The sequence below is a fragment of the Anser brachyrhynchus genome, assembly GCF_964034855.1.
Source record: "Anser brachyrhynchus genome assembly, chromosome: 10".
NCBI lineage: Eukaryota > Metazoa > Chordata > Aves > Anseriformes > Anatidae > Anser > Anser brachyrhynchus.
The window spans coordinates 21,422,809-21,448,009 of NC_137705.1; the positions used below are offsets into that span (position 1 = coordinate 21,422,809).

Below are 25,201 nucleotides of genomic sequence, written 5' to 3' on the forward strand. Positions count from 1 at the left end.
GAGGGCTTAATGACATTCCATTACCTGAGAATGAAGCCGAGTTAGGAAAAGCCTCAGCAGGATTCAGTTGGTCCTCACCTGGACCCTCCGTGTCCATTCCCTGTGAAAGATGCTTTCCCTTAGAGGCTAACATCCAAGCTCTGAGAAACTTGGTAAATAACACGTATCCCCCACACGTATAGAAATATGTGTAGGGCAAATCTCCACAGTGGTACAGAGCTAGTACATACAGAACCAGTGTATACCAGGACATATTCATCTTGGGTGCAACCCCAGGGACAGAGGAAGAGGGAGGTAGATGAATGATGGTAGATCAATGGCTTGTGAGTCCACCACCCTGGGACAGGCAAGCCCAGCTGCTGAGTCACTGATTATTTCAAGCGGTGTGCATTGCATGTTCTGTCCTGAGCACAAGAATGGCTGCCTTTAAGGCAGTCTTGTTAATTTCTTCATTACCCTCCTGAAAAGGATGCCAGGTCTTCAAAGACTTCAGCATCTATGCTACTTCCATAACTGTAAGTATTGTTGTCCTTACCAGATTTTCATCTAAGACAATATATAACCTTTTAGGGCTTCTGTCAGAATATGACTAGATAGGGAGAAATCCATGTTGCTAGTGGAGACCAAAGTGAGCGTCGCGTTTTCCGACAGTACCGCCTGACAACACACTGCAAACACAGTCCTTAGCTATAGCAATCGACATCACCTGAAAATCACCTTTTTTACTGGGCAAAGCTTATTTGTATTAGACAGGGAAAATAAGTAGTGTGTTGCTCTCTTGATGAAATGCCCTAGCAGCAGGTTTTTAAGGTTCAGGAAACTGCTAGCATGTCCCTGGAAATTAATGGGAGGCTGGTGTATTTCTGCGCATACTAAAAAGGTTAATCTCTGATTTTCATTGCATTGATATGTAATAACAGTAAACGGGGCGGTAATTTCTACAGAGCAAACAAGCAGCTCTGTGACAAACCGGAGCTGAAGGTGGCTCAGCACTCGGCTGAACCGAGCCCGCGTTTCGCTCCAGCTTCCACCCAAGCCACTAGTCCTGCTCTCTCCTACGGGTGAAATACCCTCTTGGACAACCAGCTCAGGAAATTTAGAACATACAGCCTAAACTGCCAGGAGTGTTAACTTCCAAAGGGCATAAGTTAAAGCCTGGCATCGTGTTGAATGGTGGAAACCACCACGGAAAGCAGCAGTGGGGCTGCACGAGGACGCCTGGTTTTCAGCTGGCCTTCCCTCCTTCCTGACAGGGCCTTCAGGAGGCATTACTGCCTGACATTTACAGCGGGCAGGAGAATTCATGCTTCTGCTATTCCTGTGTGCAAATGGCTTTTCAATAACTTACTTCCACTTTAAAAACGATCTGCTTCATTTTCAAATATAGTATTTTAATACCATTTTTGGTTTTTTACATGCTGCTGTAAACAAGGGCATGGTGCAACAAAACCAAAGTCCATATTATAAGCTGGAAAAGTAGCTAAAACATAAGACTTTCTGACTACACATCAGTGGATCAGAGGGGCCCTGCAGTTAATTTTTGGCAGCTTTGGACAACTGAACATGGAAATCTTTAGTGCATTTTTTACAAGTTTGAACAAACTTGAAAAATAAAATACTTTGTACAACTTTTCACTTATGTTGTTATATAAATTAATTCAATTTACATCAAAGTTATTTTCAGACTTCCAAATATTATTTGCTAAAAAATCTAATGAAAACCAGTTACAAAAATATAGGGGGTTTTGTCCTTTTTTTTTTTTTTTAATTTTAAAGCAAAATCCTCATTCTTCCCTTTTGCATGCTCTCCAGCTACTGCTGGATCTTTGTGATTTCATTTCATGAGGCAGAATTGCTCTATAGAAGGCAGTAAAGTAATACCTCAGCAGGGAATTCTTCAAGCTCTTTTGTTTAAGCATTTATATTTTCTAAAATGTTATTCTAGTTCTAGCAATGGAGTCCAACTTCAATAAGTAATTGAAACAGTATCTGTGCTCAGTGAATGGACATCCCTGATCTGCACCACAGGGGAACAAAAACACACCTCTGTTCCCTGCACTGAAATCCTGGCAGTTCAAGTCACCTCTTCCTGCTGATTTCCCAGTTTTTCCAGTGGGATTAGCTATTCTGTACCAAATCCTGCTATCGGGTACAGATCCATTTGGATTAATTACTAAATAGGATCACTGGAAAAATAAATGATTCCAGTGATATCTATTTAAATATACCTGGTTGCCCTGAAGATTATTTGTACCAAGGAAATAAATGAGTTAATGCAATAGACATCAGGGACTCTCTCGCAGCAAGAAAATCACCTCTGCTTGGACATGCATTTTCCCAATGTGCCAGACAAGTATTTTTTTTTTGCTAAACAACACTGAGAATGAATGAGCACTCTTCCTCCCTCCCCTTGGCTCCCTCACACAGGCACCGGTAGCCTGAAAGAAGCAGGCTGAGCTCGCGGAGCCACATGCTCACCACTTGCCAGCCCACAGCGGTGTGCTGTACGCCACTTTCCTGGAAGAGCCTCTTCCTGGGGTCCTCTTTGAAGCCTGCTGCTGGTGCAAAGGAGGCAAAGCCAACCTGAAAACATTCCTGGACGTTTGCTTTTGTACAAAGAATTCCCAGAGCTGCAGGCCTTGCTCTTGCTCTACACGGTTGGAGGACATTACAAAGAGCCAGGAGCCACCAGCGGTACTCAGGAGGAAGCTTTGGTCCGTGTGAAGAGCAGGATGAAACCTTTGTGCTGCAAGGTGCCCAAGGAGGTCGTCAGCAACCTCAGTGGAGCCAGGCTGCTGCTGGGAGCAAGGGGCTGGGGGGCTCTCCAGGACCCCTGGCTGTGCAGGCACAGCTGAGATTACGGCTCTCACTCCCTCATATTCCTGTTTTGCTTGACAGGGGAGAGGGCACAAGCTTATCGGAGGAATGTCACGGACAAACAACTGATGCTTTGCAGCACTTCTATTGTTATCATAAAACAAAAGCCCCAGCAGGTTCTGACCTGCGATGAGGGATGTGGACAGTTAAAACAGATCCTTCCCAAACACAACAGCACTGACTAGGGGGACTCCTAGAGCTGGAACAGCAACAAAGGGAAATGAGGTGCTGGGAATGCCATGAGAGGGACCCTGCCAGGACAAGCAAAACATTATTGCAGCGTCTCTCCAACACAGGGTGGGAGGAGATCACGGAGAAATTAATCCTCCAGCGCAAGGCAGATGTCCAAAAAGAACTTGCTCTGCTTTAAACAACAACCTCTAAAATGCTTTACCTGCATTTGCGTAGGTGTTCACACACTATCAAGCTTTGTTTTATCAAGGAACAACACAATGCAAGCTTTGCAGAGCTGCCTGTTTGGGAAGAAGCTGGGTAACAGACACCACTCTCAGAGCACGGGGAACAAAACAGCCAAGGCAAGGATCTCTTGCAAGTATACGGCTGTATTCAGGGCCTCTTACAGACACCTGAAATAGTCCTGTTTGCTTTTCTTTTGTCATAACAGTTTCTTCACTCCCAAGCTGGAGCGGAAGAGTATTTTCTCACTCAAATAACGTCCCTCTAGCAAAATGAATTATAAATAGACATAGGGCAAGTGTTGCTGAAGTGTAGAGGGCTTAAGTCTGTCTACCACATTTGGTTTCATAATCAGGAACATGCTGCCTTCCAAGATCTAGCCCTCCTCATTTCCATTCTTCTGACTCAAAACTAGGCCTGTGTTGGATCCTTTCATAACCACCATATGGTGCCTAGAAAACCTTTCAGATATTTGCAGTTCCCCAGGGCCTGCTCCAGATTTAAGAAATAAATTCCTGAGGATGACAATCATTCACGCCAGCGCAAACAAATTTTAGAGGACTTTTTCCCTTTTTTCTAGTGCTCAATACATTTACCCAGAAAATAAGCAGAGTCCCAAGACAAGTGGCTCCTCAGTGAAACATTGCCCAATACATCAGATTTTACGCCTTTTGATTTAAAATGCTTGCTCTTGCAATAAAAGTACATAGAGGTGCAAGATTTCTCATTATTTACCTAAGCATATTTATTACATCCTCTCTTACTCATATTCTCCATGCCTATCATTCTTCTGACTCATCTCTTCAATACTTTTCTCAGTGATTTTCATTTCTAAAATCCTTTTGCCACCAGAACTGAATGTTGTGCTTCAGGTGAGGGTGTGATGTTGATTTCAAACATCACATGCTTACATTTGCGGTGTTATTTATCTAGATCAGTAGCCATGCTCTAACACTTTATGAGATGGCTACCAACACCTTCTGATCAGCTTCTCTAACTTTCATCCTGGCAATGTCTATAGGTACTTCAAGTTTCTTTTCCACTGTTGCTTATTTTTAACACCCCTAAATCACATCAACAAGGTGCCTAGGTTGTTTAGCATTATCTGAAATACTTGGGTTTTCAGTCTTTCTAAATCTGCAGGTAGGATCCTTATCTTTTAAACTAAATTTCTTCTTAAAAACTCTTAAATGTGAGATATTCAACTTTTATTTCCTTGCCCTCAGTGTTTTAGTGGCTTCTATAATTTCTACTATTCCAGACAATGATCATTAGCAACCATTCTTAAGAGATTTTATAAATTTGGAAACTACTATTGTTGCTAAAATGAATATGCCCATTCTTCTGAAGGCATTTTAAGACAGATGGAGATGGGTGAATTGGTTTGAAGAAATTAACAACTGAAAGTTCCTACAAAAAAAAGGTCAAAGATATACTTCGATATTCAAGAAGTGAATTCTCTCCTTCTCATTCATTTTGGAAGTTCTGCATTCTATCAGATTTTGACCCCCAAGAGAAGCAGAAATAATTAACAACAACTGCACAAACCACCTTCTTTAAACTGATTAAATGCCAAGGACTTGCTCCAGATAGTGCAGGCTCTGTTTTGGGGAGACTTCTGCAAGTTATCATGCCTGGAATTTGAGCAGAGCTTTTCTATGTATCTAATATTTAGCTGTTACTAATTACAACATAAATGAACATCAGTGAGCTTGCAGTTTCATTAGGAAAATTGGTTAAAACAAATACAGCAGCCTAAAGTTAATCTCTATATGGATGTAATCCAGCCTCCCAAAGCCAATGGATTGCTGTGATGAAAATTAATTGAGCACTCTGAGAAGCATGTGCTCACTGGAGGAAAATTGGAAGCAGGCATCATTTGTAACTAACTAGTCTCTGGAAGTCCTATTACACACATTTCGGATGCTAGCTCTGGGAGAGGCTTAGCAGTTCATCTCCTCTAGCCTAGTTGACTCCTGTGACTCCAAATCGCACAGCCGGTTTCAGATGCAGGGCCTGGTCGATTCCTGCATAAGGCTGCCACCTGGCAAATAACCTACAGGAACTGGCTCCCGGTTGCAGAACCTCCTGGGACCCGAGTCTGTAAGGAATGCCCCACCACGAACGGCCCTAATGAGTAAATGTGGTGCAGCAGGCACGCATCCCTTCACATATCGCACAGACTGGGCACCCCACAGGGTAGCAGAGCTGAGTGGTCTCTTTGGGGCAGAGAGAAGGGCAGACACCACCTCACACTCGCCCTGGGACAGACCCTCCTAGGCTGGGCCCAGGATTCCCTCCTGCCCACATCCTACAATCCAGGCTGCCAGCCTAAACTCTGCAAAGGCACCTGCTCTTTCTGTTAGAGTTTTTTTCTTTTTTTCTTCACTTGTTCCACTTGGGTGGTTCAAACATCATCTCTGGTGGAAACATATTGCACAGAGCAAGCTTTCAGCAGCATAGCAGAGGCATTTTCCTTGCTAAAGAACATAATATTTCAAGGCATCCAAGACCTTAATATCTATAATAAAATCGAGCATGACAACAAACACTGTCATATCTCTGCACTTCTGAAATCATTTGCAAAGCTGCCTATCATGAAACAACAGAAAGAGAATGTTATACAGACTTCTGTCACTCATGCAATGGGTTTATTCTTCACTGATCTATACTTATTACACCAGAGCATAGGATGTGGCCCGTTTAAAGCATGCATTGATTTTAGATCATTAGTTGGCTGGCTGTTCTTCACTATCATGTAAAATAACCGTGAGCCAACAGCTAAAGGAAGATACAGCATGGTCTTGCAACCTTTTTGCCAAGTATTGTCATTTTATAGGGAAACATGGTTCCAGCTACTTGTTCTGGAAGTGAAGTTAATGAACATAATGGCAGGAAAGAACAGCTTCAGATCCAGTAAAATAAGGAAATCCAGCAGGGAAACCCATGTGGAGCAATAAAACCTTTGCTCAAGCTTTACACTGGGACACTATTTCCACTAGCAAAAAGGATGTACCTTAGCTAATAGACAGTCCGAGTGCTAGCACAGACAGCTGTTGTTTTCTGCTAGAGCTGGAGAACAATTCACACTGTTCAAAAAACACATTAGGATGTAAATAATATAAATTAAGTATACAAGGCACCAGTTTTTAACACTGTTCTGCTTTCAGCCAGTTTCCACTTCGTTGTATATTTTCATTGTGGCTTATAATGGTGTGCAGCTTTATTCATAACTCATATTAACATTCTTCACACCTTTTTTCTGCAGTAAGAGATTCTTCCTTCATTTCACATTGCAACCCAATGGCAAGACTTAACAGATAAGATTATCAGAGAGCAATCTCCATCATATATTACAGCTGAGTTGTGAGGTAAGTTTTGTTTGAGGGAATTTGTTAGCTAGGCTTCCTCTGCCTGGATACTCCCTTCAACATTTTCTGAATTCAATTTATAAAATAGCTGAATAACATATGTGCCAGTTCGATGAGGTTGCTGTATGTGTGAAATGACATCAGTGCTTAACCTGGTCCATTGCCTTTTCTGGGAGCTGCACTACTCATACAGGATTTCAGATAGACCTGAAAAATGTTATTCAAAACCATGATAGGATAAAAATATCTTCATACAAACATGGAGGAAGAAAAGTCTAATGGCACTGACTGCCCAGTTCTGTTACTTTTGGGCTGGAAACTTTAAGATTTCTTTCATCACAACCATTATCAATCATATCAAGCCAAGTAACCAAATAACTGCTGATAAATTGAATTTTAAGAATGCTCTCTTATTTATTGTTATTAAGATTGTATTAGTATACACAAGACAGCAAAGCTGTTTTGATTTAAAAATATGCAAGGATTTTTGGTTACATTTAGACTAGAGAGACATTCTGCCTATTTTCATTTCATTATTTTACCCTGAATACATTTTTAACAACAATGGGATACCCCATTAAGGATATGAAGGGCTGTCAGCAGTTTTCACTGAATGCTATGACATTTCTAGAGTACTCCAAATGATTCAAGAAATCAAAGAATGTAATCACTTCTGGATAAAACAGCTTTGTGCAACTACTAACTACAAATTGCTTAAGAGAAAAACCCTTTGGGTTTTGCCTTGAAAGGGAAGGAAGATCTCATGCATTTGGGCTAAGTGGCAGGGGAACCCCTCTGTCCTAGCTGTTCTGCTCAGGCATGCTACAGAGCAAGGGTTACAGACTGGCCATCTGCACTAAAAGATAACAGAAGAAGAAACAGATAAAAAGCCATATTTACTCTAAGTTAACACACTATGAGCCTGGCAATGCCTGATGCTGCTCTAGATATTCTTTGGTTAGACACCTATACCCTGACCAGCAATTCCTGTTTTTAGAGACTGGGCTCTCCTTTCATGCTAAATCTCTGACCCTCGAGAGGCCACACAGAGAGCACAAGTGAAGCTTCATGGCTGAGCATTCCTTTGTGTTAGTATCAATTATATCACTTTGCTGCTGACAGATTCTTGCTTCCCAAACAAAAAGAGAAACAAAACGAAGAGGGATTTGATAGCTATGCTTGTTTGGACTGTGATTAACAATGCAAAAAAAAAAGAAAAGAGAAAGCTTTTGCATCATAACTTCTGATGCATCACAGCTTAGTAGGGTTTGTCCGTGTCAGACAGAACGTATTCAAGCAAAGCACTACAGTAACAGCACAACATCAACCACTTCAGATGTTGCAATTCCCAAGCAAAATGAGGCCCCATCCAACTTTAGGTCAATATGTTATTTTAAGAATCTAAAAGGCTTTAAATTGAATTAGAACAGATTTTAATAAAAGTTTCTCCTAATTTTTTTCAAAGCAAATACATTCCATTTTTAGTGTGAACTCAAAAGATTATGGAGGCATGTAATAGATTTGAAGAATTGCACCAGGTTTTACTAGAAACCTGAATTCAGATTAATTTTCTTGATCTGGACCAACTCTTTCAAGGTTTGTAAACCACAGATTCAAAAGAAATTGAAATGGATGCCAGAGCATCCACCTGGAACCTAGCTAGATCGCTCTGTGCTCCCTTTGTGTTCTCTGCAAGCCAAGGCCTCCTGACTGACCTGCTCAACTGGTGTCTGTGACTAAGCTTTGAAACAGGGATTTGGGGGCCTCAGGAGTATACCTTCATGAGAACAGCACATGCTCTTCATTTTCCTCCACACTCCCATAGGAACTGCGCAGTCCTTGCCCATTCTGCAGCATTCCTCCAGGTTCTGAGCCAGCCTCAAGTTCTATGTTTTCTGAGACAAAAATGGAAAAAGTGACTTTTGGAGGCAAACCTTGAGGTGTAGTTGAAGACATGTTGCTTAGCTACCCAGACATTCACATCTGTATTGCCTGTCAAGTACGAAAAAAAAGACAACTATATTGGAGTGGTAGGGAAAAAAAGCACTTTAAGGGAGGTCATCTCTCCAGCCCGGTGCTCTGAGGCAGGCTCCTCAAGGCATATCATGCTCCTGCCAAGTTACACGTTGTTCCAGCCTGTTCTTAAAAGACCTCCGGTGGTGGATAATCCACGTTTCACAATGCAGGCCAATGGCCAGGGCCTTAGCAGAAGATGATTCCCTCACACTAACAATGGTCCTTTCTATTATGTTTTGGCAAATGCAGAAAGGAATTTGTTCTATCTCATAGATCAGGCTAATTCCCTCGCTTGGTTGGTTTCTGTCAGCTGAGCTTTGAAGATACCCAATAATTTCAGTCCTAGGAGAGCATTATGAGCCATTCTCTGATGAATACATCATCAAGGACAACACTGTAATGGGTTTTTAAATTGTTTCCCTTAGTCATAGGCTTAAAATAAAAATTAAAAAGAGGCGGAAGAAATAGTACAAGCATTAGACAAATGTAATAGGAATGCTTAGACACTGTGAAAACCAAGGGAGAACATAATTACAGACCATGTTTCACAGAGTGTGAGTCACTGGAGAAGAAAAAAATGCTTTAAACTTGCATACGTTCAGCTGATAATAACTGTAAGGAAAAAAAAAAACCAAGCCCAAACAGTCTGGGGCTGGCCTCCTCAAACACCTCCAATTTCTAAATCAGAAATACAAATACAAGGCCACATCCTCAAGCAGTGCAGCAGAGCGTGCCGCCTCGCACCAGCTGTGAGCCTGCTGCCATGCCTGCAGGGAGCACAGAGCCCTGAGGGCACAGAGCAGCAGACCAAGCGGTGCGAAGGCGAGTGCACCGGGCACGAGGCTCGCATGGGAGCGGGGCACCTGGCGCACTGAGCTGGGCCCGCGGACAGCCTCACAGCCCGGCCATGTCTGGTGGGTGTTCACCTTCAGCAGCAGTCACCTTCTGGTGCTTCCCACTGAATAAGAGGCCATTTTTAAGCACAGTACACTTGCCTGTGCCTAGATGAGATCATCGTAAGCTCTGTATGTCATAATACATCATATTTTCAACAACGGGAGTGGTTTTAGCCTCAGATATCAGTTAGATTTTGTGAAGATTGCAAGGAGTATTCTTTCAGACATGCAAGAAATAGTACACACACAGAACAGTGGCATAGTTTAGATTTTTTTGCCCAGCTCCTACCAATGGGAAAGAATGAACAAAAAATGATATTATGTGTTGGAAGGTGGAAGTAAGGTCAGAAAGCTTGAGGCTAAAGTAAATAGATGTCTGAAAAAACTGCCTGCATCAACACTTTTGCACAAGTAATTTATATGCTGCTAGCTATTGAGCGAAACCCCAGTGCAGCACTCCTGCCTTGTGCCGTACGTTGCTGCGTCACAGCTCAAAGCCACAGGCAAGAAGAAACACGACAAGCCTACAAACACTTCGTGTGACAAGGAGCAAGAGTTTGTTCTTCTGAAAGACACTGCTCGTAACAAAAAGGAAGACATTTTGCCTTACAACTACTCGGTGCAGCGGTGACTTTGAATACTGTACATTGCAAAGCAGTTAAAAGATTTGGGATGTTCACGTGCACCCAGTTTGTTCAAGTCTTACACAGGATTTTCTGCAAGGCAGTACCACTGACATCATGTTGAATGGCAGAAACTGGTCTTTCCTCATTTGCTTTTGCCTCTCTGGATACTTTGGCCACCATTTTTTCTCTCCTTTCCTTACAAACTGCAGAAGAGATGAACTCATGTTATGTCAGTGTGTTACTCCAGCCCTCCAAGTTGGCCTGATACCCACGTTTCACTCCGTGCTAACTCAGTTGCTGCCAGATTGCTTCCTTCTCTCTGCTGATGGCTTCTGCCGGGGTTATATCGATGTGTAATGCTGGCTGATGCAATCTGTTGCAAACTTGCATCATGGCCTGAAAGCTATCCTACAAGCCTTGCAGCAAGGCTCCATGGTACCAATGGCTGTGGGCAACTCCTGTCTAAGTATGGTGAAGATAATAGGCCACAAACGTACATTTTTGTATAAATACTCAGGCGTTGGAGCGGCCTCAGCTCTAAGTGAAGGCAGTTACTGAGGCACCGCACTACAAAGCGGCGCAGCGTTCGTTCCCTTTGAGGGGTTTGCCCACACCTAAGGCTAGCCTGGTGCATGAAGGATATGGATGTGAAGGGGAAGCAGCTGCAGAGGAAGAGCTGTGGGAAGAGCAGACTGAGATGCTAATCAAGTCTTCAGACACCCTCAAGGAAGGCTCGTAAAGCAGGAAAAGCAGCAGCAGCCCCAGCATTCCCAGTCCCCAGGCCATTGCAAGGCACAGACTCGCTCCCAAGCCCCTTTGTCAGAAGCTTCCCTGAGGCCCAGCTTTGCCTAGCAGCTGAGATCAGTTTTGAGCCAGCTCTACACAAAAAGATGACTAAATGACCACATTTCTTCAAATAACTTCATTTTGTTGCAAAATAATCTATTCTTTCCTCAGCTGCATGCCAGAACTGGCTGAGACATCACAGAGGTAAGTGATATAAATGCTGAAGCCATCCTTATGGAATTGCCTAGAGATATCTGACTCATGCTATTATGTGCAGTTAATTTTGTCTTCAGTTACTTTTTTCTTTTCACATAAAGAAGTTTATACATTGATTTCCTAATTACTGCCGTTAATTCTCTATGTAAATGAAATACCTTTCATTCTGCCTATTTATATGGGATATCAGGATGTACTACGGCAAGTAATGGACCAGCCACTACCAAGGAAATAAGACACTGCTCGGTGTCTGTAGAGCATGCAGCATGTGCCAGCACATCATCCACATTTCAGATCTTCTATAAAAAAGAGACAAATTTCAACAAAGAATATCAAAGTTTTATCCTCTTCTTGCTATACAACTTTTGTACAACTCAGCTAGACAGACTTTGAACACACACACACACACACACTTAAAAATAATCTTAAAAATATATATAAACAATATAAACATATAAACATATATATATATAAAATATATATAAACAATCTTAAAAATATATTCTTACTTAAATTTCTAATGTTGGGATTTTTATTTATTTATTTAAAAAAATATATTTCTTTTGGCCTGGGGGCTAAAATCCCTGGTTTGAAATTCTAGCTCTAGTAAGGTCAGCTAGTAAGGGGACAGCATTAGGATTTTACCATGTGTCTCTCTCACTGAGAAAAATGAAACAAAAAAATCTGGTGACATCCAGTCACTTAACAGGGCTGTATTGCAGGTGGATTTACACCCACATACACATACATGTTGTCTATATATGCATGCATGTACAGGGTACAAACATAGATTCATTTACTGGTTAACTCCTTCAACAGTTAAGAGGTTCCAGCCACCAGCAATAACTGAGAAAAGGTGGTCAAATTGCTCAAATTAAGTCACTCAGAGTTTAATAAGGTTCTACCTTTCAAGATTTCTTATTATTACACATCACTATTTAAGCACTGCAAAACTCTCATGACATTCCTAGAAAGAAAGACACGGTTGTGGTGGTAAAACAACCTCAAGATGCAAAAACCTGTACACTTCACCATGTCCCTCAAGTACCATTATTTTGTGCAGATAATGGTTTTATAATGTAATTATAACTCCATGATGTTACTGTTATTACATTTTAATAACACATGTTTAACTCTGTAAGATGATGAACATATTCACTGTGAAAAAACACGGCACAGTAATCATATTGAAAGCAATCATCTTCATAAAATCCAAAGAAACGGGAAATGTTATGTATGTTAATTGCTGTGGGGAAAAATGTAATGCCAGGCAATAGTTAAAACACCAGAGTCAGGCAAGGCAAATTATAGATCTCTTTCAAAATTAATATCAAACAGCAGCCCTACAAACAAAATATGTAAATGTCTCTACTGAAATTCAACTGCTTTCTTAAAATTGAATCTACAGGCTCCTCTTCGGAGCATTATTACAGCAGTCCTTTGTGCTTTTGCCTAGCAACAAGCCTGCTGGTGCTGGATACTCTCAGGAGTGGCACTCTGATTACCAAGCCATACCACATCTTTACATTTTATTGTTTTTGTGTGTGTGTGTGTTTGTTTGGTTTCGTTGAGTTGGGGGGGCAGCAGATGGGGGGCAGCCCTATTGCAGGATTTCTCCATGCTTGTTCTGTGTGAAATGATGAGTAAGGCAGGTAGGCTATGGAGCTCTGTGCAGCTGACGTTAAGCGAAAGATGTTAAGATGGATTTTTCACTTGCAGTGTCACACTGTAACTGTATTGGAGCCTTTCAGAAGAAAGACATTGTATGGAGGAGTCAACGATCTTGAACAGGCCGAGTTTGCTCTGCTGGGCCTCATACTTTGAGCTTGAGAAGCCTATATGCAGTTAATGTAATCTGTAACTTACCATAGCTTTGGGAAAGATAAACTGTGAGTGGATCAAGGGGTGTAAAGCATTGATCCTGACCGAGAGACCATTGCAGGTTCAGGAGTTAGTGATGTACATGGGTTTAACCTGAGTGGGTGCAGGCAGTGCTGTGCTGCACAAATCCCTTGGATTCGGGATAAACTCAGCCCCACTCTTCGTAGCAGAGGAGCCTGCCAGCTGCTGCCACATGCTGCTGCTAATTACACACTTGTCTGGCCTCGCCCTCACCTAAAAGTGCTACAAGAAGTTCTCATGAGAACATCCTGTAGGAATAGAGCTGTTTTATTGTACAGAAATCATATACTGGCTAGAATGCCCAAGAGAGCTTCTCTCCACAGGCAGGGGCTGCACTGCTCTGCATGGTGTGCTGGGGGAAAATCCATCTGGGCTCTGTCCAGTGCTGCACGAACGCAGGGTGCCTGGCATCTCAGGGGACCTTAGACTTATTAGCTTCCTATACTCCTCTTCTTATTCTGCCTTATTAAAGGAGTTAGCTTATTAAGCTATTTGTTGTCAGGCCTTTCTTACCGAGATGTGCCCCTGTACTGTGCCCCTGTACTCGGCTCTGGTGAGGCCGCACCTCGAGTACTGTGTTCAGTTTTGGGCCCCTCGCTACAGGAAGGACATGGACGTGCTCGAGCGAGTCCAGAGAAGGGCGACCAAGCTTGTGAGGGGTCTGGAGAACAAGTCTTACGAGGAGCGGCTGAGGGAGCTGGGCTTGTTCAGCCTGGAGAAGAGGAGGCTCAGGGGCGACCTCATCGCTCTCTACAGTTACCTGAAAGGAGGCTGTAGAGAGGTGGGGGTTGGTCTATTCTCCCACGTGCCTGGTGACAGGACGAGGGGGAATGGGCTAAAGTTGCGACAGGGGAGTTTTAGGTTGGATGTTAGGAAGTACTTCTTTACCGAAAGGGTTATTAAGCATTGGAACGGGCTGCCCAGGGAGGTGGTGGAGTCACCATCCCTGGAGGTCTTTAAAAGACGTTTAGATGTAGAGCTTAGGGATATGGTTTAGTGGAGTACTTAGTGTTAGGTCGGAGGTTGGACTCGATGATCTTGAGGTCTCTTCCAACCTAGAAAAATCTGTGAATCTGTGAATCTGTGAGATCCGGAAAGAGCCCTGCGCCGTCTCTCACCTCACCCCCTGCCACGCAGAACAGTGGCAGCGCAGGTAGTCAGCTCCTGCCGATTACGTTCAGCCTTCTCACTCGGGTTCATTCAGCTGCTATGCAGATTAGCCACATGAAACCTGCACTGAAAGCCAGGTTTTAATTTTCTGTCATTGTACAGCAGTGTTCATAATTCCATAATCTAATATACGGTGTGACTATGTTTACTTGCAAAAGCTGTCTTTCAGATGATGACCAATGCGCCTTCTGGCTTTAATTTATTTATAGAACCGAACAAAAGCTTTAGATCCAACCCTTGCTCTCATATTGCCAAAGGCTATCATTAAATTTTAATTGACAACCTGAATCTATCCCCAAGAGATATGCCCTCATCTCTTCCAAGGACTTGCACGGTCTTGTCCCCTGGACCTTGCCTGTACTCACCCAGAGATGAGAAGCACTCACATGAGCACTAGGATTTTTGCCAAGCTCAATTCAAACCCCAGTTCTACAACGATGAAGAACACACCTAACCTTTGCCTGAATCAAAGGCAAAATCATTTTTATATGATGGAACAGAATACCTGAGGTGGATGGTGTTCATTCCCCATGGGCAGGGTTCCCAGGAACCCACCGAGCTCTTGCACCAATGCTTCCTACAGCTCCAGTCTGAACACAGAGAATCAATCCCTCACTGGTCATGAAGCTCGTCCTCCAGCAGCCAGGTTTTGGAAAGCTCTGCAAGGGGAGGACTTTACCCTTCCAGCCCAAGTGTCAGCCGAAAGGGCCCCACCACTAGAACTGGCTGTCACTTGTGCTGCTGGGGCTGGAACCTATGGGGCATCCCCCACCAAAGGGGGGAAGGAGCCTGCAGAGGAGGGCACACACCAGGCCTTTGGCCCTGTCGGTGTTTGCTCAGCTCTATCTCCACAAACTCCACCACTTCCACAGCTGTCCGTGTGACCCTCAGGACGTTGCCTAGGACTGCGCATTTCCACCTCGAAGCACTATCTCCACACACCAATACTAAACACGTTGTCAGACAAAACCCACAAACAGTTAACAGAAGAGGCCATTATGATCTTAGAATGCACTCTGGCGACTAAGTGGGTAAATATATCCGTGTCAGCACGGATCCAGCCACAGACTGCAAGCGCTGTTTCAGAACTGAAGACGGACTATTCATTTTTCACCCGCCACCCACAGTATGCATGTCTTCCACAGTGCATTCCTATTTCAGGATATACTTGGGTAATTAAAATTTAATTTGTACAAACGCTAGCATAGGAAATTATGACAACACAGTTGTTTACATGATAAATGCTGTAAATAAATAAGGAAGATTGCAGAGAGTTATAATGTAACTTCAGGTTGTGCTTATGCACTTCCATTTTTCATCTGAATATTAAAATAAGCTTATATTAAAAACTGCAGAGAGAATATGATACACATGCTGGCTGCAGCATTTGAGCTTTTCCCACAGTAAGCATCTTTACACCCTATTTCAATACAATGAATCTTTTTTTCACAGGGCTGTTGATTAAAAAAAAAGTCATCACTGGTGCTGCTATGAAATAGGCCATGTGATAAAGTTATAAAATCATTACTCTGGAATTCAGATGGGCCAAAAATAACCAAGCCCTCATGCAGGGCTATGCCACAGTCACTGTATGTCACGGAAGCATAGATTTGCTACTTTAATCTGCAGCTCTCTCATCTTAACACAGCAAATACTTTGTAAGGAATACAGAATTCTGCCCTCCATGGTGAGCTACCACGTGCTCAAAAAGCTGTGGTGGAAACATTTGCACGGAGCCTACAAAAAGGAATTGTTCACTCTATGCACATAAAGAAACTGCTGAATATGCTCCAGAGGATTAAAGAGTAGTTAAAACACTGGGGATAGAAAAGAGATCACAGGAAGACAGAGCAGAAAAGCAGTGAGTGGCAAGGAGGAAGATGCAGATATCAAGACACATATTTTACTTAAGTACTATCAGCCTTAAAAAAAATAAATCAATACAGACTTTTTTTTTTTCAGGCCGTGAAGGTGGATGGGATGTATGACATAGGCAGTATATTTTTCTTCTGGAAACGGCCAGGTTCTCCTTCCTGCTAGTGTATTTTTATTTCTACAAAGGACTACTAGCTAAGAAGAGAAACCCAGACTACATAAACTAAAACAGTGACACCCAGAAAACCTGAAGAAGGAACCTAAGAACCTAAAGCCTATTAAGAGGTCTGGCAAAAGAGATAAAACAGGCAAATTATGCAGCAGGTAACAAATGTCCTTTTTAAAACAGTCAAAAATCATTTTATAGCCTTTACTGCTGTCTTGGTTCATGTTGAATGCATTCAGCAAAAGCTCACTGCAGGATTTTGTTCAAGTTCAGCAAGGTTTGGATCAGCTCATGAAAATACAGGTGCTCTTCCCCATATCATAAAAGATGCACAGTACATAGGCAATATAAGCAAGATGCTCACCCATACATCTACTGCTTGGAAGTCATGTTGGAAGCAGCTCCATCCCCATGAGCTATTTCACTTTAAAAATCAGAAGTCTCTTTAAAGATGCATCGGAATGATCGCTCCGCTTCAGTGGGATTGCATTAGCAGGTCCAGGAATATTGTCTGGCAGCCAGACACACAACCATTTTCTATATTACAGTATTACCTAACTAGAATATAAATATTGGGTGGGAGAGACAATTTGTCTCTCTCCTTGGTAAGCCTTGGTATAAATACCAGTGGGATAAGACACAGTCATGTGCCTGGCTGCTTCTTAAGTCACTGGCACCATAAAACTGTATAGCAAAGTGGGAAGCAGCGTTAGCAGAGTTAGGCATGTCTGCACTTACTCAGAGCTTTTTCCATAGCCTGGCTGTTGGACTTTTCACTAATGGCTAGTTGCTTTCCACAGCAACTTTATTCTGAATTTTATTTGAACAGAATGGCTCTAGATACCATGAAACTTCTAAAACAAAGACCATCTCTTAACCTGAACATATATACAGATAGAAGACTTTTTTAATCTTACTCTCCTTTTTTGAATTCAGTTGCTGTCTCTGCAGCTGCACGAGAAAACCTGTTCTAAAGCCTACAATTGTGTGCCATATTCATACTTCGAGAGACTAACCCAAAGCATCCTTAAATGCACTGTCTACAGCCCCAATTTACCTTTAATAAGAAGCCTTTTGAACCCTTTGAATAATTTTTGAAGGCAGGTTTCAACATACTCTTGATTTCTGGCTCTTAACTCACACTGGGAACTCAGAGCGTCCCTGTTTCGGTGCAGACACCAGCAAGGGCAGGAATATCAGGGTATCAGATGGCCCCCGCATACAAACAGTGCATTGTGCTTGCTATCCACAGCCCACCTGACGTGATGGCACAGCTGGTGCTGCAGCAGGACAAGCCTTGCACACCCTGCTGCACCCGTGCTCCTGGGGCAGCTCTGCTGGCAGCAAGGCAGCAGCTTCCTCCATGCCCTCCCCTAAACTGCCCGTACCCTGGACCTCAGCGCTGACGCAGTATTACTTGTAGAAACAGTTTTATGGCTTCCTTTGTTTCCAGCTACTTAGCCAGGGTTTAACTCACAACACAATCCTACTGCTTCCTCCAACTACTCGAGAGGCATCTTTTTTCAAAGCTTTGTGGAAAGTGAGAGTTAAACAAACAAATCACCTTTATCAGCCATTCCCAAATCCTTTCGAAGAATCAAAACAGGCCAAAGAACTGCAACACACTCTGGGTTAAGTTGTGTTATTTGGGCTCCGTTGGGTTATATTTTTGCAAGCCTTGTGTAACTATCCTTAATTATAAATTCAATTAATTTCCTGAATGGAAAGTCATAATATCTACAGTCAGGTATGCCACTTAAAAGTAAAGGAAGTTATTTCTTGGGTTTGTTACTACAGCAAGGTAATGTAAATATGTATTTTCTATCCTGAACAGCATCAGGACAAACTTACTCAGACCAACGACCAAAGACGCCCTTTCATTTCTGCTTATGACAGGTTTATAAGGAAAGAAAGATAAAAAACAGAGAAACATTGTGGGATAGATAGTCAGGTAAAACAAAAGGCAAGCTTTGTATATAATTACTGGATTAAATTTCATTTAACGAAATAGAGCATTTTCAATAATGACAATAAAATCCTCAAAGCTGGTTTCCAATAACTCATCAGATGCACTAGTGGTAATTTCTATTCTGCATCGCTTTTCTTATGAGATGGATTAAATATCAACAGGCAGCAGTGTGGAGAGTGTTTTAAGGACTAGAATTGTGAATTCAGCTCCAGGCTTGCCCTACGGTTACCAGAGAATGACCAGTTCCTGGAAGGCCACTTTGACAGCACACCGCTCCCACCTCTCAGTGCGAATGGACATCAAGAGCTCGGTTTGCTAACAACCCTGTTGTTCTTCCGCCTCTTTAGAAGCTAACTCATACACATCTCTCTTACATTTTACCCAATTATATAGTCCCTTTTAAGCCTTCACCACCAAAACAAAGAAATGTACCTCAAATGGAGGTAAATTTGAATCCTTGGTTTCCATACAATAACTTGAGCTGCTTGGTTTGGAAAACAGCACCTGTTTTAAACACTCGTATTTTATCCTCATGCTAGGTTTGCTAGGTTTTAGCATAATGTGTTTTTTAGGCAGGTAGCTGACAGATCAGCAGCAATTAAGTACTTCAGAGCAGTTTTAATTTTTCATATTTTTATTTATCCTGATAGCAGCTGTTTAAGAAGCTGTATATTCAGAGTAATAAATGTTTCACTTCCATATAGCCAGCACCACTGCATAAGCATTTGCTGAACAACCTTACAATGTTACACACCAAGAAAGTGATTAACCCTAATTGCTGACAACCGCTTAAATATTTAGACAATACTACAAACCGGGGCTGTAGAACACAGAGACTAGTACACAGTATAGGCAGACTGAGAGTCCAGAACAGAGCTTTCCTACTCACCACCCTAATTCATCATTACAAACCACAGATATGAAACAATGCAGTGTTTTTAAGCTAGGCTGAAACTGTAGGTTTTATTTTCCTAAAAATGTGAAGGTGGTTATTTTTGCCTTCATCCAGAAACCCCTACTTGGTCAAACATTTCTTTTTAACCATTTCCAATTGCTGTTCTGTTCATTGAGTCTCTAGCAGCCATGCCTTTGAAAAGGTTCTGAGATCGCCCAGCATGTTGGTGCAAGCATCCACTATTCTTACACACTACCATTAGAGTTTCTCTTCTGAAATAAAAACCAAGTCTCTAGAAGTGCAGCACGCAGCAATATCTGAGCCACGGTTGCCCTGGCCCCAGCATTAGGATGTTTCCTGTCTCTCAGTCATCGATTACTTCTTGTTTGTGTATCAATCCTGCAGAAAAGGAGTGCCAGAGAGAAAGATAAATTCATATCTCACCCCTTCTGCCTGCTTAGGAAGCCGGAAAAAATGATTTGGTGGTACTCAAGAATGAAATCCTCAGAAGGGACTAATAACTTCCCCTTTTATTGTAACCCTTTTACAATCCATCACGCTGACTGGTAGATTTAGGGCTTCACAGATAAACCTCCTGGCAACCAGCTGCACCGCAGACCGGATTCACATCCAGTCCTACAAGAGACAGTTCTAGTCCAAAGGATTAAAATGTGCCTGCATCCATGCCCTTAAAGCAGCTCTCCTTGCACCACAGAGATTGGCACAGGCCTGTAAATGAGGACACCTGGATTCTGTTCCCAGTGTGGATGTAGGCTGTGCTTAGAGTCACATGAAGGTCCCCTAGGAACCAGATGCAATTCACTCTGTTACATACTGAAACACTTCATCCTGAACCACCTGATCCCAAAGCAAATCTGGGGAGTCTGTGCTTGGTACCCAGCTCCTCTATCAAAATGACAACCTAAGTAGCCAGCATGCTAGGCTTCGTTTTGGGACCCACTTCCATCAGTATGCCCGACTTGCACATGTTTTGAACTAGCACATTTTCTCCTTCCACTCTCAGATGGAGCAAGAATTCACTCCATTTTATTTAAGATCCATTACCTAGACACCAGAGCGACTCTTTTCTTTCACAGAGATGACTGAAATGCTTCATTATAAAATAAAGAAGCAAAGGTGTTCCTCTCCCACGTTGCAGCAGTGCAGTTGTTAGCATACTTAGCTGTGTTCAAACCTGTGCCCCACAGACTGCAACGACGGGTTTCACACTGTGCTAGTCGGGGTGCTCAGCACCTCTCATGATAAAGCCATGCCACCACTCCCGGAAGAATTTGCTGGATCAGAGAAAACGGGATTTGGGTTGGGTTTCCCTATACTTGCCAAAGCACCCGGTGAACAGCTCCTTGCTGGGCTTAGACCTTGTTTCTCCCAGTTCTCAGAATAACTCCAAATTTAGCTCTAGAACTGCCACCTTACCTCCTCTAAGGACCACGTTCTGAAGTGAAGTGGACCCCAGTCATGCCAGTGCAAGCTGCACATGCAGCTGGGTGCATGGTGAACAGGGTTCCAGCCCCTGAGCCTTCAGGGAGATGAATTAACCAGCCCTTAGATATCAGGCAGGCTTCTGCATCAAGCTGCACAGCATGAGCAGTTCTTGACTTTAGGTAGAAGCTCAACTAGTGATTTTAATCTCCAGCTGACAGCCTTTAAAATTCACAGGTTTGGATTTAAAATGTTTTGCTGCACTTAAAACATTATTGATCAGTTCTGGTTCACTCCCTCCGCACACCAGTATTTCAGTTTGCAACACTGGACTGATACTTAGCTCCTTCATGGGAGTAATGCAAGCATTAAACTGAGATGCTCACAGTGCAACTGAGCAGATGGCAGAAACTGACACACACACACAGAAAAAAAAAAGCAGACAAAGTTTTCAAGAGTCCCAGGTGACTCAGGCTTTAAAATTAGAATATGCATCTTAATAGGGCAGTTACCCTAAAGACACATTCCCTATGCGCCTCGCAAAGCTTACAGGAAAAGCAAATATGAACGAATTATGACAAATTCCTTGTAAACTCAAATAAGTTTTTATATCCGTGGGCTATGTAACTGACATTATGATATTCTTGATATTTTTTTTCTTCATTTTATGACCTGTTAATGACTTATGGTTTAATTCCCTGATTATTATATTCTAAATCATGGAAGATTACTCACATCTTGTGCAACCATCAAGATTTAAGATGAATATAAAAGTCAGTCAGCAAATAAAACAAGAAAAGCCAACAGCGAGAAATAATTGCAAACACAAACACCTAATGAAGTGAAAACAGAGCTAGTAAACTGGCTATATTAGAATTTTTTTGATCTATTGCATCAAATACTCAGTCAGTAGAAGAAACAAAAAGCCAGATGGCGCTGCTTTCTTTAGGCAACAGGTCGCTGAAGGGCAAATGGTTTACATGTACATATATTATTGGAAATAGGAACCAAAAGAAAAGAAACATTTGTAATGTATTTCTGATAGGCTGCCAGTAAAACACCAACATAAATCGGTTTCTACAGACAGCCAATAACACTCAGTGTAACTGCAGAGGGGAATGAGTGATTGAAGATCACCAGTGGAGGGAAAGCATCTACAGGTTCTGCAGAAGGCAATCAGCACTTTCAGGTCCAAGTAGATTAAAAAAATTCCTTATGTATCATATTTTATAGCTGCAGTCCAGTCTAGGCTATAGGCTGATTGTTTATGACTTCCCAAAGCTGTTGAGTATCTTCATTGCCAGTTTTAAAAGCAATGCCAAGGACTTAAACAAAACAAACAGTTTTTCTTATATATATGCTTTGGTTCAGACACAAGCTACTGGGCAAACTAAGTGGTGCTGAGTGAAAGTCAAGCAAAATGACCTCCATAGTGAATTCTTGCCTTGAAATGTACATTTGAGATGGGATTTCCGGCTGCTACCTTAAACTGTGTCTCAGTGATAAAGGCACAAGAAGAGCAATGCAGATATCTTATTAAGTGATACAGACAGAAAGATTTCTCAGCTTCCTCCAACCAAAAAAATAAATAAATCATTATTATACTGTCAATTCCCAGCTTACCAAAAAACTTCTGTCTACGAACCTGGCAGAAAGACAATGTGAAAGGGATGTAAATTAATATTTGTAAATTTGTATGTTGGAATATCGTCATTACAAAGAAAGTATGAAAAGTACTAAATGTTGATGAGCAGGAGCCAGCAGTGTGCTGTGGCAGCAAAGAAGGCCAGCAACATCCTGGCCTGTATTAACAGGAGCATGGCCAGAGATGGTGGGAAGTGATTATCCCCCGAGCACTCAGCACTCATTAGCACATCTTTAACAACTTGCACCCAGGTTTGGGTTCCCAGTTCACAGATAACGGTAAACCTGAGTGAGTCCAACATAGTGCCACCAGGATGGTCAGGGGACCGAAGCACTTGCCCTGTGAGAGGAACGCCGAGCAAACCGGGCTTGTTCAACATGAAGGCTTGGAGAGAACCTCGGAGTGGCCTCCCGGTGCCTACAAAGAGCTCACCAAGAAGACAGAGCCAGGCACTTCACTGTGGTGCGCCGTGGGAGGACAAGAAACAATAGACAATAGTGGAAATGAGAAAGATTCAGACTAGACAGCAGCAGTAACTGTTTCACCACGGGAGCAGACAAGCAATGGAACAGGTTGCCCAGAAGGTCTCCAACTGCAGAGGTTTCTAAAATGAGGCTGGGTAAGGCCCTAAGTAATGTGGTCTGACCTTACAGCTGATCCCACTTTGAGCAAGAGATTAGACTAGATGACCTCCTGAGGTCCCTCTCGACCTGAATTATCCTATGAATCTAGAAACATATGACTTCCAGAAATACTGGGAAAACCAACCATAATTACCCATTTTCATTCAACAAAGAAAACAGTGTCACCGTTTGCACACTAAAGGAGCGTGGTCTCCCTTATTGCATACAGCAGTCACACTAAGAAGCTTATTTTGCAGTATTTATGTTCACATGTGAATGCACAAACATCCCATTGCACACAGTGGAACATGAAGCCAGTCTTGGGACAGTCCAAGCAAAAACACAGGTTCAGTCCTTACACCCTGCACAGCCCTGCTTATAGTCACAGCCCTACTGCAACAAAGAGCTCGAAGGCTGAAGCTGACGGCTGTAGGACTGTGACATTTAGCAAGGCTCACTTTTTTTTTTTTTTAAAGACAGTAAAATTAGTAAAATACATTCTGGATGGACTTCAATGATAGAGTCTATTTTTCTGATCCTCACTTCTTTCCTCTCGCCCATTGCACAACAGGTGCCTCAAGACCTCAGGAACCTCACCACTGCTATAGCAGCCCTAGAGCTGCTCGACTGTGGGAGGAAATCTTTCCTTTTTCCTGTCCCTCCCCTCCCTGTAAATCTGTGAGCTGGAAACTACTCCTAAAACCATGAGTCCATGATACAAAACAGCCCTTTGAACAGCTCTTTTTGTTTTCCTTTTTTTTTTTTTTAAATACATTTCAATAGTGTACATTGTTCTATGAATTACATTTTGGAGTGACTCAAAATAAAGAGACCTTTTCATTTAACCAGATTATTCCTTTCATTGATTCATACTTTGTCAGAAGCAGTTTTGGGGTCTGATTCTTCTCTTGTTTACCCTATGGTTGACAGGCTATGTAAGTGTTATGGAATTGCTTTTACAAAACTTTAATGTAGCAGCAATTCAGGATTTACTTTATACCTTTATGATAAATAGCAAGGTTAGATTGTATGATTTTTAACAGCACTTAATCAGCATTCGATCATCAACCAATTTAACACAACAATTTCAACAGGATTTGCTACAGTAGAAACAGCAACTTCGTTAAAGGTTCAGGAATGGCAAGGTTCACCCGAAACTTACTGCAGGGTTCTGCTGTTTATAGGACTGCTGTCTATAGGACCATGAGAGGATTGACTGTTAGCACATTTCCATCCTGGTTACGGGTCAGACAAGGCAGTATTTTCCACCAGGCCTATCATTCTGGTACCTCCCAGAAAGTACAGTACCCAGAGCCTCGGCTGCAGGGTCTGAGAGACCACCAGGGAGTGCTGTTCGTACTCCCCCATTACGCCTGCTGCCCATTGATAATGGAGGACTGATGTAACTGCAGTTGTGGTCCTGAACCACAGCTGAGCTGGGGGAAAAGCTACCTCACGTTTCTCTGGCTGCTGTATTTTTAAGACAAAGTGATTGACTCGTAGTCAAATTCAGACTCCCTACCACGCAGTCCAGTCCCTACCAGTAATCCAGTCCCTGGCCTCCGAGGTGATCCATCATTTCCCCATAAGGGATTTCAGTGGGTACCTGCTTTAAGGCAGCCCCCTCCTTTGTTCGTGGTCATGACCAAGGAACAGTCACATCGAGGCCTACTGTGGCTGGTAAGCCTGAGCAAGACTTATGTCCAGTGCAGGAGTAGAGCATACCTGCCCCAGTAAAGACATTCAGATTCATACCTGTACAAAGAGCTGGCATTGCAGAGAGATGCATTCTCTACTCACATTTACAGATAACCTCCTGCCACCCTCTCTTTTAGAGCACTGCAGCACCTCTGCTGACAACATCTGGAAAATACAGCAGGCTTCCTTCTTGAAACTCATTGTTCTATAATGTATTACTGATAGTGTGTCATCTCTGACCCATCACTGAACATATTTTGATGAAAAAAATTAAAATCAGCCTTTAAAAAATAAACATTATTCCCAGAGTTTGCACGTCAAGGTTTTTAAATAATTCTCCATCTATTTAATATAATAAGATATATAAAAAGAATTTCATGATAAGAAGATTCTGTTGGCCAGGATAAAACTATGACAACAGCTTGAAAATTTAGATGTAACGGATTCTCGATCTCTCACATTCCTTACCTAGATATAGATTCAGCAGCTCTTAGGTTAATTACGTGTTTATGCTTCTAAAATCACAGTGCCACCTCAAGTCACATTATTTGTGTACTTTGCAGCAGGCAGGTAATCCTCATAGCTTCACACATGCGTGCTTTTCTTAGCT

At 42.4% G+C, this 25,201-nt stretch overlaps 1 protein-coding gene across 4 annotated transcripts in view; it reads right to left on the reverse strand.

The window, feature by feature from the left end:
- The window catches only part of WNK2 (WNK lysine deficient protein kinase 2), a 179,158-nt gene that overhangs the window by 125,545 nt on the left and 28,412 nt on the right, over positions 1-25,201 (reverse strand). For 2 of the 4 annotated variants that reach the window (XM_080606484.1, XM_080606494.1), the window contains exon 1: positions 8,443-8,463. The exons of the other annotated variants lie outside the window; for them this stretch is intronic. In XM_080606484.1, the coding sequence (XP_080462610.1) occupies positions 8,443-8,448 (6 nt within the window). In that variant the 5' untranslated portion in view covers positions 8,449-8,463. Of the gene's footprint in view, positions 1-8,442; positions 8,464-25,201 lie in introns of those variants that run through there. 4 annotated transcript variants of the gene reach the window in all.